Here is a 13,456-nt window from a genome sequence, read left to right on the forward strand (position 1 = left end):
AAGGTCATATGTAGACAGCGCTTTGTACACAACTACGTCAAGTATGCAAGGTCATTCTTGAAGTGGGTGACTCTACAGTTTGCCTCTGTTTTCCTTTTCAATAAATTTCGCTAAACTGGGGATTTGTTGAAAATCTCTGAAATGCTCTTATTGCTTTTTAGAGAACCTGCCACATTCCCGACACTATAAAAATAATGGCCATGAAAAGTATAAAAAATAAGCTTGAAGTTGTAATGAACTTAAATTTAGGTGACAAAATGTGCATGTGTCTCCTCAAATTCTTTTAATTCATGTGTGATTCATTTGCTCCACCTTTCATTCAGTCAATCGATTAAACATTGTTGGCTCACAATTCAGAATGTTTTCATTGTAAGGGTGCATTAGGAGCCAGAGGCGACATTCCACAAAGCTGACATAACTACCATTTCTCTGATCCAGTGACATCGTACAATAGCTACAGAGCACCAGAGGAAGGGCTCTGAATAAAAATATGAGAGTTTCTGATGTGATTCATCAAATAAAACTGAGACTAAGGGACAAAATAGACAAAAGGCTCAAGTGTCATTGTAAATGTCGGTCTTCATTTTTTTTTAGATTTTTGCTTGAGTGATGGGACAGTGAGACAGATTTTGCAGATTCCCGGGCTGCAGACAGACGACACTAGAAAGAGACACCAGGTAGCTGAAGGGAAAGGAAAGGAAAATAGACTACACAGCTCTTTATCATGAATGTGATAAAGAGAATAAATGAACGGAGCTGGATTGCAACCTGCATCTCATAACTCATTCAGCTCACAGTATTGAGCTGTCTCTCCTCCTTCCTCCTGTCTCTCTCTTTACGTCTGTTTTCAACCCTTCTCATTTTCCTCCTACTCCTCTTTTCCTTTCCGCCTCCATCTGTCTGTCTTTCTCTATCTGTCTCCATTGCTACTCATTTTCACCCCTCCCACCCCCCTCTTTCTGCCTCAATGTCTCTCTCCCCCCTTCACTGACGTTTTGCTTTCTCTATCATATTTATGAAGAGCTCAAGCCTTATCTCTTTTCAGCTGCAGGCTGTCTCACTTGAAAGAATTTCAAAGGCTTTGAAAGCAGGGTAGGTGGCGATGCAAAAGAGAAGGGGATAAAAAAAAGAGTGAAAGAGAGGAGAGGTTGGTCTTAAACTGGACAGAGAAGTTTCTTCATCCAAACACACTGAAGAGGGAGAGCCCATCATTCTAAAGTCATGTACGCTAGCATTATTTCCAAAAACATCCATGTATTCTTGACAGTGTGAACTTGTACTCCTATATTGTTTAGAAAGTTAATAGACAGAGAGCTTTGGGAGTGTAGTGGTGTGTTTGTTTTAGGTAGACGATTTGGACATGCCCATTTTTCCATCTTAAGCCTCACCTTGTTGAGTTAACACTCCCTGAATTGCTGCATTTTGGTGCTTAAAAGAGATTGTGACAACAGTCCTGTTTATGCACCTGGTCATAGCCTAATGATATTGCCACCTATAATCAGTGATTGTTAATTTTGATGGATAGTGGTGCTGCCAAAGGCTGCTGGACTGAGCTCGGTCTAATGACCAAATGGCGATCTGTTTAATTTTCCTGCACTACACAAACACGCCATGGTCACACAGATTTACAATGACAATTACGTCAGCACAGAGAAACCATGGCAACATAGAGTTAATAAATAGCTGAACAGAAGAGCTGCGTATCATTCGTGCTGCCTCTTTGTCCTTAGTGCGAAGCTCACACTGGGCCTCTAGTGATTTCTTTCAGATTATATAAACCTTCTGGGTTCCTATGGCCTCCCAACCTTGTCCCAGCATTACAAATCCCAGTCTTGTGCATGGGTGTATGGGTGTGTGTGTGGGCTTCAGCTTGTGTCTGTTGACATTTTCCCTGCATTCCCCTGAGAGAGGAGAGAGGGGAAGAGCAAAAAGTATTCCCACTTCTCTCTGGAGATCTCAGATCTGCCATGTTTGTTCCACTTTTTCATTTTTCTTCATCACTTCAAAAATAAAACCTATTCAGTGCCCCCAACACTTCTTTATTTTTTTTTTTTGTTCTTTTTTTTTTTAACTCACGTCATATTGTGTACTGAAGCTGATCACTACCCTCCTATGAGATGCAGAGAGCCGGTAAAGTGCTTCCCTATGCCTTTAAGCATCATCATGAATTAGACAGTTTGCAGGGACAAGTGAGAAGGTGTAAGGATTTTATTTTTGGTGTGAAATATTTTTTACCAGCTTGTCACTGCAGGCACAGACCTTTAGACACAAGAGTGCACCTTTCTAAGAAAAAGCCAACTGATTGAAATAATGTTTGTTTCTTATTTTTCCAGAGTAACTGCCTTGACCTTTTCTTTCCATATGTGTCTTTCTACACAGATGCAGTCATGGTTGGGAACATTCAACCCAGAACGGGAAAGGCGAAAGGTAAATGGCCTGTCTGTCCATCACATTTCTCTACACACATATATACACAGTGCATGAGGATTAGAGTGTGTGCAGGATTTGCTCAACATTCAAGTTGGATAGGTGTCAACAGCAGTGAGCACTGACCTACTGTGTTTGCTTTTTGTGTGTGCATAAAAGTGATATATGTTAGTTTATCTGGTAGCAATGATACCTGTGTTTTCCAAAGGAGTAAATACATGAGGAAAAATGTGGAAATAATACAACTTTTTTTGTAAAATTGATATAATTTCAAAGGGGGATGCTAACAATTCTGCCTGTTAATGTCAGTTAAATAGATATTGATAGTAATATAGTATTAAACAGCTATGCCAAACAAGTGTCATATACGGTTCTATGGAGAGCTCTCAGTAGTATAAAAATTAATGCTCTGAAAGTCAGTGTCTTGGCTTGGCCTGGGAGATCATACATTTATAGCAAAAATCTAATCATAGAAATGGAGTTTGAATGGTGTGTGCAGGAGGAATCTGACAATGAAAAAACAATTAAATTGTGAAAAATGTGTCCTGGTAAAATGTTGTACATTTCTGCAAACCATAAATACATACCTCATATCAACAGTTTGGTATTATAGCATTTTAACCACTCTTCATTGCTCATAAATTACGTTCTTATCAATGTTTGTTATGGTTTATAAGGCATAATAATAAAATAATAAATAAAGGCATTGACAGCACTTTGTTAGTTTAAGGGAAAGATAATAAGGCTTGGTGTAATTTATAAAATGTCTGCTAAAATGTGAAACCAAACCAAATAGGGCTCCATGATTCTGGCAAAAATGTGAATCACGATTCTTTTGCTTAGAAATGAGATCACGATTCTCTGGCACGATTTTTTTCAGAAAATGTTTATTGCACTGCTGTCAAGGAAAATGGGTTCTTTTACTTCTGATTCGCATCTTTCCTATCACTCTGCAAGTAGTCCGGTCACTTATGCAGTGTTTGCTGTGGAATTGATCTGTAGGTGTGGCTGTGTGTAATGGGGGGGGCACGTGCATGGTTTGGCGGGGGGTGCACACGTGTGCGTTTTGGTCAGTGGTGGTGGTGGGACTTGGTGCATGTGCGCAGTTCGGATGGAGGGGGGGGTTGCACGCGTGTGCGTTTCAGATGGTTACCCGCATGCATCGGTTTCCATCCTACATGTACAATAGGTACAATGGGAAGGGGGCAGTGCAGTCTGTGCCCCTGCAGAAGTGAAAGTGAAACTTTATGTTCATTTACCTTTTCCCCACCCTTCTGTCCTGGCCTATTATATATTATACATATGCATAATACACGACGGTGATGATTTTGTTTTGTATGAAATATTTGGTGTGGCGGCATGGATAAACCTTACCAGCAGAAACGCTGCACTTACGGTTGCTAAGCGATGTCAGCTGATCTGTGAAAGTTTGCAGCACAAAAAAACTTCCCAGGCGGCACAATGGAATATTTTTAATATAAAATTTTTAGAGAGGGTGAGACTTTTGATTCTTGGTTAAAGGCTGAGTTCTCCTCACCGACAAAGAAAAGAAAAGGAGAATAACAACAGCAGCGCAGAAGTCAGAGAAGTGAAAATGAAAACACACTTGGATCTGGACGACAGAAAAGAAGACCGACATGAGATTAACACCGCTGAATGTGAACCTTAGTTGGGCACAAGCTCAGGTGGGTGACTCACCACCACCGCTGGGGTTTTCATCCATTTCACTCTCTTTACCGCAGACGTTCCTCCGCTGTAATTCACTCTTTCTTCACTCAACTGCAGCCGACAGCAGCAGGCTCATGTGTTGTAAAGATGGTTTACCATTGGTTGAGGGATTAGGCGGCGGCGGTTCTGCAATTGTGGACATTTGTTTGTAGTGAAGGCCATGAAATAAAATGCTTAAAGATCATCTGTGTTTAGAAATGAGATCGCATACATTCGTGAATCGAGATTGCGATCTTTTAATGATTAATCGTGCAGCCCTAAAACCAAACCACATTCTTTTCGTCACCAAAGCCCTTGACGGTAATCAGGACACAAACTCTAGTCTCTGTTTACAATGTCTAGGATTTTCCGTGTTTAATCCACAATAAAACTAGAAATTGGAATATTTAACCCATGCTTTGGTGTCTTTCTGGCAGCGTGATGTCAAATCAGTGGCCTATCCTTGTAAATCACTTAATGGATTCCATTGAAAGTGTTAGCACTGAGCAATGTTTCTTGTCTTCGCTGATTGAAAGCTTCTTCATGTTTCTACTTTTATTTTGTTTTAATTGATCTGTTGGTTATATCCAGGAGAGACAAAACCCTTACCTGCCCATGCAGCACACATCACCATTGCCAAATTAAACTGGACAGCCTAAAATCACCAACAATGCAGAGTCTACAGTGATGGTCAAGACACTTTCATATTTCAGTTTAATAGCAACAGGCCCTCATTGTCCTGCTTTGAGGTCCTCCTCCCTCCACCTCCACCTCCACCTGCAGGCTCAGGTTCACACTAGCAGGGTGTGGTGGGGAGGGCAGGTTAGGGTTAAGGTTATGTAGATGCTGCCCCTAAGTGGCAACTATAATTACTGCACACTGAACCAGCGTAACCCTAACACGTGTGTATATGTGGCAGCAACACACACACATACACACACACACACACACACACACACACACACACTGCTCATGTGTGCTAATTGCTGTATATAACGCAGCCTCTAAATAAGCCAGCAGTGCTATTTTTTTTTTATTATATCAGACTCTGTTGTCTTGTCTTTCCATCTGTTTTTCTTTCTGCCTTTAATTTTTCATCCTGTATTTTTTCCTCTAATTCTTTCCCTCTTTTCCTCCTTCCCTCCCTCCCTCCCTCCCTCTGTCTCTCTCACTCTTGTACTCATACCCAGCATGAATAAAGCAGCAAGCCAGGTTCATGGACATGAATATTTATGAGAGTTTATGCACGCGCTGCGATGCTTTAAAACAACAACAACAGTCTCCCCAATTGTGCTTGCCAAGCCAGTGAGCGTTGGTTCATGTGTGTATTAGATTGTGTGTGTATGAGTGTGTACCAGCAGGTGTAAACTAGAGAAAGCGACTCCTGCTGGGAGCCTGAAGACCGCTGGCTCCTGTGATTTCCATTCACTTCACCACCTCTTCCCCCTCCCTTTGCCTCACATGTTCTGTGTTACTGTGTCACACACACACACACACACACACACACACATACATGGCCCCGTCTCATGTTCTGCGCTCACACATGTTGTTTCTTGCGTTCGCTATTCTTGATCTTTTTTTCTTTCCGACTCAGTCTACCACAGCCCCCCCCCCCTGTGTCTGTGTGTGAGAGTGGATCTGGCTGGAGCAATGACGTATATAACAAGCGCTGGCAGTTATCAGGGCCGTCAGTCACATGGTTGTGACACATCTGCGAGTGTGTCTGTGTGTGCGTGCATCTTGAGTGATTTGTTTGTGGTCACGCATGAACACACAAGCACCCCAAGGTCTTACAGCAGTACAGGTCAGCAAGAGGATATTCAAAATAGCTTGTTTAAGTCACATGCACACACTTTTTTAACACATTTACACAACTGCACACACAGCAGCTCAGTCCTGTCGGGTAGCAACAAAGCTGGCTGAGCAAACAGTGTTGCTTGTTCGTTATCTTCTCAGGGTGTTTGTTTTCTGATCCGCACAAGCTTTGCCTTGAGGTAGAATGGGACGTGTCAACTTGTGTGTCTGTTTATATGTGTGTGCGCCTGTGCGTTGCGTCCTGGTGAGTGATAACTGTGTGGGTGTGTATGTGTGTATCCTCATTTGCTCACCTAATTTTACTTTTGTATGTAGCCAACATCCCGAAGACGTTAGTATGAGTACACACATGGACAGTTCAGTTTTCTCTTAAGGGTTGTCAGGCAGAACACATGGCTTCAACATAACACATATCAGATCTTTTGGCAGGTCCTAAATAGACAGCGGTACTTCTGAATTCATTAGAGGATGCTTTTGGATTTGAAGTCTGAGATTTGAAATTAGGTTGTCAAGTTTTTTTCCCATAAAACTTTAACATATTACAGTACTTTTAATTTACTCTGGGGTGCTACTTTTTTTTTTTTTTTTTATCTCAACACAAGGTCAAGTTTTTTGTCTTTACTAGAGCTACTTGTTCATGTTGCCTGCCAATTTGAAATAGAAAATTTGTTCTTTACTTTAGAATTAGCACGTAAGAACAATAATACATACTCAATCAATCAATCAAATTTTATTTATATAGTGCCAAATCATAACAAAAGTTATCTCATGGCACTTTATATAGAGAGCTGGTCAAAACCAGACTCTAACCCAATTTACAGAAACTCAACAGAATCCTCCAGGAGTAAACACTTGTGACTGGTGACAGTGGCGAGGAAAAACTTCCCTTTAACAGGCAGAAACCTGGAGCAGACCCAGACTTGTGAAGGATGGCCGTCTGCCTTGACCAGTTGGGGTTAAAGAGAGAGAGTAAAGGAGGAGAAAAGAGAGAGCAACAGAGATAGAGAGAGACTGGGGGAGAGGGGGAGGTAGGGTGAGATACATGGAGGCAGTTGATGCACAGATAACTGAACTAGAACATCTATGGAACTATATAATAAACACTATCATAACTATATGGATAAGTGAATGTGACGATGAAGGAGGAGAGAGGCAGGACCACAGCAGCAGGTCCAGAGAGGATCCAGGGAAAACCTGTGATGATCCTGGGAAAACCTGTGAAGCGATAAAACACAGAGACTCCAGTGTCTAATGTAATATGTCAATGTAATGATATATCGTCTTGTTAGATTTCCTCAAGCGTTGATTTGATCTCTTATAGTTAAGACTTCATTTTATTACTATTATATTCTGTGTTTTTATATTTTAATTCTTAAATTCTCTTCTGTAAAAATCTACTTAAATTCTTTACTTATCGTCAAAGTGGAGTTTTGAATCCTTGTGTGATTACTTTTAGGGTCTGCTTACTGCGAGACTACTGAGAGCAAGGCTAGCGGAGGGAATGGCTCGCTCCCGATAACCATCTGTAATCTAGTGTGCGTCATTAACGTCGGGACCGCCAGGCTCGCTGCACATAATTACGGTTTCATTCCCCTCTGCTTCTCGAGCAGCGCAGGGGCCTCTGACACAGGAGGACTGTGATTAAAAACACGAGACTCTTCCTCCTCCCCCCTCCTCCTCCTCCTCCTCCCCTCTCTCCTCCTCCACTATTCCACATCCTGTCTCTTGTTCACTGAAATTCCTCAAATGCCTACCTCCACACCTCACCTCAATTTTGATCCGGAATATATATTTGGCTTTTTTTTTTCTGGAAGAAATAACAAATACCAGCTCAGACACTTGCAAGTCTCCGGCCGTTCCCATTCAGAGTCTGTCGGTTGATACACACAAACACAACACTTTAAATGACAAAAGGCAGATCTTGACATGGTGAATGATGTCAGAGCTTCCCATTATAACAGACATTAATCGGCTAAGCTGAATGTATGCCTGTGGGTAATAGAACAGAACATGGAAATGTGGCCAGTCTCCATTCACTTGATCACCTACAGTCACCATACGCTGTGGAAACTTGGCTCTTGTTTTCAAACCCCCCCCCCCCCCCCATACACACACACACACACACACACACCTCCACATACACATACAGAGATAAAATACCACCGGGGGGCTCTTGTGATTTTCATTTGAATTGTTTAAAATGCCTGCGTTAGGGCTCGCACGCCTCAGGGTCTTTCTGGTGAGTAATTAATTTCCAGCATGTGGGGGTAGAGACCAAAGCTTGTGGGTCTGCCTTTCGGCCTGGACTGCGTGTATGTGTATGTGTATGTGTGAGTGTGCGAGGGAGAGGGAGGCTTCGCGCTGGCTCGGCTACTGCGTGCTAGCCTCGGGGAGGAGGGGGGAAGAAAACAGCACAGCGCAGAAAATCGATCCAGGGGCCGCGCTTCTCAGCCTCTTCCGGACGCAAGAGTCCTCCTCTCCTGGGAATTAGATAACGGCTTGTAAAAGCTCTCCACCGCCAGGCTCTTCCCCCCTTCCTCTTTTAGCCTCTGCTGCATCTCTCTGTCTTCCTGCCCGCCTGCCTGCTTGTCCATGAGATATTGAATTCACCCTATTCACATTACAGCAGAGTATTGGCTTCCAGTTTAATTGGAACCCCGTTTTCTTTTTCATATCTGTGTGGATATTGCGTATTATCAGCAGGTTAATATTTTATTAGGTTTTAATTGGCCAGTGTTGTTTGCCTCAGTGCACTGATGTTCCAGTTAAGACACCGTGTGTGTGTGTGTGTGGTTATGTGTGTGAGTGTGTGTGCAATTTTGAGACAAAAAGTGTGAAGCATTTTACATTTGGTCAGTAGTCACTTTTTTTTTTCTTCCTCCCCCAGGTTTCTTTAGCAGAGGAGATCAAGCCGTTGAAGTGGTATCCTTCAGTTTACCTGCTGGTGTCTATCTTCCCGCTGATCAACAGGTAACTAGCAGACTCACATATGCACAAACACTCAAACATCATACGCACATCAAGTTAAACTGTTGTCTTATTTGCATGTTGGCTTCAGTTTTCTATCTTATCTCTCCTGAGCCCGTCACCCGTCTCCCCCCTTTACTTTTCCCCGTCGTCCTCTCTCTCCTTCTCTTATCTGAACTCTCAGAAAGATTCGCTCTCCCAGTAGAAGCGCACACACTAAAGGAGATTGCGGGTGTGTGTGCTAGAAGTATAGAGCATTTTATTGGCTTTTTTAAAACGAGGGCTTCGCCGGCTGAGGGTTTGTGGGAGGAGGCGGGTGGTCCAGTAAATGATAACCCCTGTGCTGTTATTACTCCTTCACTCGCTTCCCGTCCTCCCTCAGTCAGTCCCCCCCCCCCCCCCCCCCCGTTTCCCACTTTCTTTCATTTTCTACCTCTCCATCCCTTCCCCCTCCTCCCTCCACCTCCACGTGTGATTGACAGGTCAGGGTTACTAAGTGATTAGCTGCGGCGGCTCTGCTTGTCGCCACGGCAATGTAGGCGGAGACACAGGTCAATTACAGGGTCAACGTCTCTCAAAGGCTGCGCTCAAACACTGCCCATCCCCCCCTTCACCTCCCCTGCTGGCCCTCGTGCCCTCTCCTCCTCCTCTCTCACCTCTCCATCTATTCCATCCTCCCTCCTGTGCCCCTGCTGTCGGCTGATGAAGATGACAAACTACGTCCTGTGCTAACCCCAAACCGCCCCCCCCAGCAGTCTCTCCAGTCCAATCCCCCCCACTCCCCTCCTCCTTCCTTCTTTCCTCCCTTCCCTTTCACTTTTTCTCATTTCCGCTTAACATGTCTTTGTGATATCCCCCTTATTTCCTCTTTTCTTTGCTCCCTGTCTTTTTTTTCTTCTTCTCTGATTTCATGTCACTCCTTCACCTCCTCTTCCTCCTCCTCTCCTTTCTCTTCTTTGCCACACAAAGCACTCTCTCTCCCTCTTATGAGCAAACACGCTTTCGCTCCCTCGCTCCACTCCGTTCTGCCTTTCACCAGAGAGCGAACGAGGAGAAAACGGGAATGAATTGCTCTCTCGTCGTCTTCCTCCACCTCCTCCTCCTCCTCCCCCGTTCAGCAGCGCTGGCTGTATATATCTCCGGCTCCTATTAATTTGTTAGCCTCCCCTCCCTCTCTCTCTCTCTCTCTCTCTCTCTCTGTCTCCCCCTCCCCCTTCCCCCTTCCCCCTTCCCCTCCCTCCCTCCCTCCCACTGCTTGGCTCATATCCTCCTCCGCCTTTTTCTATACTCCCCTCTTTCTCCATCTCTCCCTCCTTCCTTCCTTCCCTCCCCTCTGCTGAGTGCTGGAGTGTGTAAAGTGTTTGTCACGGTGCCGTGCTGATGTCGCTGTGCTCTGCCGTGCGGAAGCAGCGCGCGGCAGACAGCCTTTAGTGCGTGTGTTTTCCGTACGTGTTAGAGTGTGTGTGTGCGTGTGTATATGTGTGTGGGCGGGTGGTTGGTTTCGTGTCAAGGCGAATGTGCTGTCGCTGCTTGTTGCTATATGTGCGCGCGAACCTGTGAGTGTGCTTCTGTGCGCGTGTATGCACCCTTGTTTGTCCGCCTCGACTTCACTGTGTGCAATTGCTTGTCCTGTTGTGTTTGTGTGTGTGTGTTTAGTTTGTGTGTGCATGCCTAGCGTGTGTGTGTGTCTGAGTGGGGGATTATTTCTATCTGAGCTCCAAAGCCTCCTAAACAGGGCTTAGAGAGACGGCCCAGGGCAGCAACTAAAGCCGACGGGTAGAGCGCGCGCTCTCTCTTTCTCTCTCTCTCTCTTGCTTGCTCGCTCACTCTGCACCCCTCTCTGCTTCTCTCTCTCTCTCTTTCTTTCTCGCGCTCTCTCTCTGCCATTTCTCTCTGCCCCGATCCATTGCGTTAATACACAGACACTCCCACACACAAACACACTCTTGTTTTGGCCCTCATCTGCCGTCGCACACTCATAAACGTGCACACACACATTCACACGCCACACGCAATTTTAATCTGTTCCAAATGCGCACTGGTAAATGTGTTAATTCGACACCAGCTGTTGCGAATTGAAATGGGAAAGCGCTTCTACTTTGACTCGCTTGCGCTCGCACACACATGAATGAATGAATGAGCACGCAGAGAGGAGTTATACATCATTTCACCGTACATGTCCTCTCTCTCTCTCTCTCTCTCTCTCTCTCTCTCTCTCTCTTTCCCTCCCCCACATCGTTTTACGCTGTCACTCATTCACTTGCCCTCATTTGGCAGCAGAAAAGTAGCTCTAGACACTCGCACCTTCGCGCTCATCCCTTATTTCCTCTACCTTCCCCTTCTTTTTTCTTCTTTTCCTCCCTCTCTCTGCCCCCTTCAGTCTCAGCTCTTTGTGTGAATGTGTGTTTATGTGTGTGTGTGTGTGTGTGTGTGTGTGTGTGTGAAAGCACTGCCCGGGCACGACTAGAGTTTTCACAGTCTGCTTCTCACATCGCCTCCCCTGTGTGCTTTATGGTGTGGGTGTGTGTTTGTTTACAAGGCTTGTCTAGATTCCTACTGTGCGCGCTTGTACGCCTGTTTGCATAAATAAGCCCTCTCCTCGGAACCTAGCTGCTGATTTCAGTGGCGCGTCGCAGCTTGATGTGCAAGTGCTCCTCCTGGACAGCATGCTCATCTGTTACCAGGACTTTTTGCCTAAACCAAACCCCTGCCATCCCCTTTTGACACCAAGCAAGGGGAGAAAGTGGCATCCCCATTAATTTTCTTTCTGTTCATCTTCAGGGCTTTGTTTTGAGGCCCTAACCTCCAGCTTTGAGAGGCCCAAGGCAGTAGTTGTCTTTGAGCAATTGGGGTTACATACTCTGCCCAGGGCTGCATCAGCATGGATGGATTGGCAGCGGGACTTGAACTGGTGATGTGTCTGTAACCTTGAGTTCACCCTGTCGCTCCAGGAGGCAGCTTGCATCCTCATAGTTATTCTTGGTTTCCCTCAATACTGCGTGTGGGTTTTGTGGTGTGTATAGGCCTATATGTGCTTGCAGGGGATTTTTGTATGGGCTCCCTACAGCGTCTTAGCCCCCCCGCCTTTCTCTGGAGGAGATCTGATTTCCCTGCTCCAGGCAAGCAGCAAGAACAAGACAGTGTGTGTGTGTGTGTGTGTGTGTCTGTGTCTGTGTCTGTGTGTGTGCGTGCGTCTGTGTGTACTTCACTGTGCGTCTGCATTTGTGTGTGCGCTCACGCTTGCACGCGCAACCCGGGCCAGGCAGACCTTCCCCATCTCCGTTCTGCGCTTTGAAAAACGAGGGAGGAAATCTCAGAGCAGCAGTTATTATTCATCCCTCAAAGAGAACGGGGAGGAGGCGGAGGAGGAGGAGGAGGAGGAGGGAGGGAGGGAGGGATGGATGGAGGGAGGAAGAAAGAGAGAGCCAAACAGGAGGAAAGGAGGAGGGGGGATATATTAACTCTTATCTCACTGTATTCGGCATTCTGCATCCCAGGATACGCTCTTTCTTTTTCTCTCTCTTTCGCCTGCTCTCTTATTCCTGCTTTCTCTTTACTTCCTACACTCCCTGCCTTCCGTTCCTCGCTTCTCGGAATATATCGCATTCAGTACACATGGATGTGCGTCTCCGTGCCTCTGTGTGTGTAGGCTGCTATGTGGTTTGTACTGTATACCCTAATATCTTTTGTGGTGTATTTTGTTTACTTGAACAAGTTAACTCCTCAGATGCTCAAAGGCAGTATGCAAGGTTCCAACTCTCATCTTTGTTTGTCTGCAAGCCTTTTTATTTGTCTGTCTTTTCACATTCAATTTACTCTATGAGAGTGGCAGCGGTGGCCTGTTTACTAAAATAAGTTTTGAACTTTCTTCTATAGTATGTAGATATGAGTGATTTTTCAGATTTGGAGGCAAATCTGATTGATCCTTTTTCATGCTGCTTCAATCAGCAATCTATGCAGGAGTGATTTCCCAATCTCCCAGTCACCATGACAGGGAACTGAAATGTAAATCATTTATTTCAAAAATAATTCCATACACTCTATGTTACCACATTAGATAAGCACAAAGAATGACTCTTCAGTTCTTATGTTCTCATTTCTTTATTTGCTTCCTTTTTTCACTCTCAGATCAGACAAATCTCCATAAATCAAAGGTGTCTGTGGTTTTGAGTGTCATGCTTTTTGAACACACAGATCTTCTATGTGATACCATGACCACACGTGTCTGTTTGGCCCTGATAATAATTGGGTGGATATATATGACCATGTCTACTGTCTATGTGTCACCAATGCTTTTATGTGTGTGCATGTGTGTGCCTCAGGCGTTGATCAGTGTGTAACTGGAAACAGAGAGCCCTTCAGCCATTCGTCTCCTGTTGAGCAGCAGTTATGCTTTGCTGTTCACCCCAATTTAGACAGAAAACTGGCGTACAGGGCTGTAAAAGGTGCAATCACACACAGGGCAGGTATGTTGGACACAAATACAATCTCTTGATTCACTAGTGTGTTGGAGATGATTTGAGGAACCCTTCCATGGTAG

General features: G+C 44.8%; 1 protein-coding gene across 5 annotated transcripts in view; it reads left to right on the plus strand.

Moving 5' to 3' along the window:
• Positions 1-13,456, plus strand: part of LOC115412733 (cyclic AMP receptor-like protein A) — a 60,765-nt gene that overhangs the window by 21,002 nt on the left and 26,307 nt on the right. For all 5 annotated transcript variants that reach the window (XM_030125362.1, XM_030125363.1, XM_030125364.1 and 2 more), the window contains 2 exons: positions 2,380-2,427; positions 8,837-8,919. In XM_030125362.1, the coding sequence (XP_029981222.1) occupies positions 2,380-2,427; positions 8,837-8,919 (131 nt within the window). The remainder of the gene's footprint in view (positions 1-2,379; positions 2,428-8,836; positions 8,920-13,456) is intronic.

This window comes from Sphaeramia orbicularis, chromosome 21, assembly GCF_902148855.1.
Source record: "Sphaeramia orbicularis chromosome 21, fSphaOr1.1, whole genome shotgun sequence".
In the NCBI taxonomy this organism is placed as follows: domain Eukaryota; kingdom Metazoa; phylum Chordata; class Actinopteri; order Kurtiformes; family Apogonidae; genus Sphaeramia; species Sphaeramia orbicularis.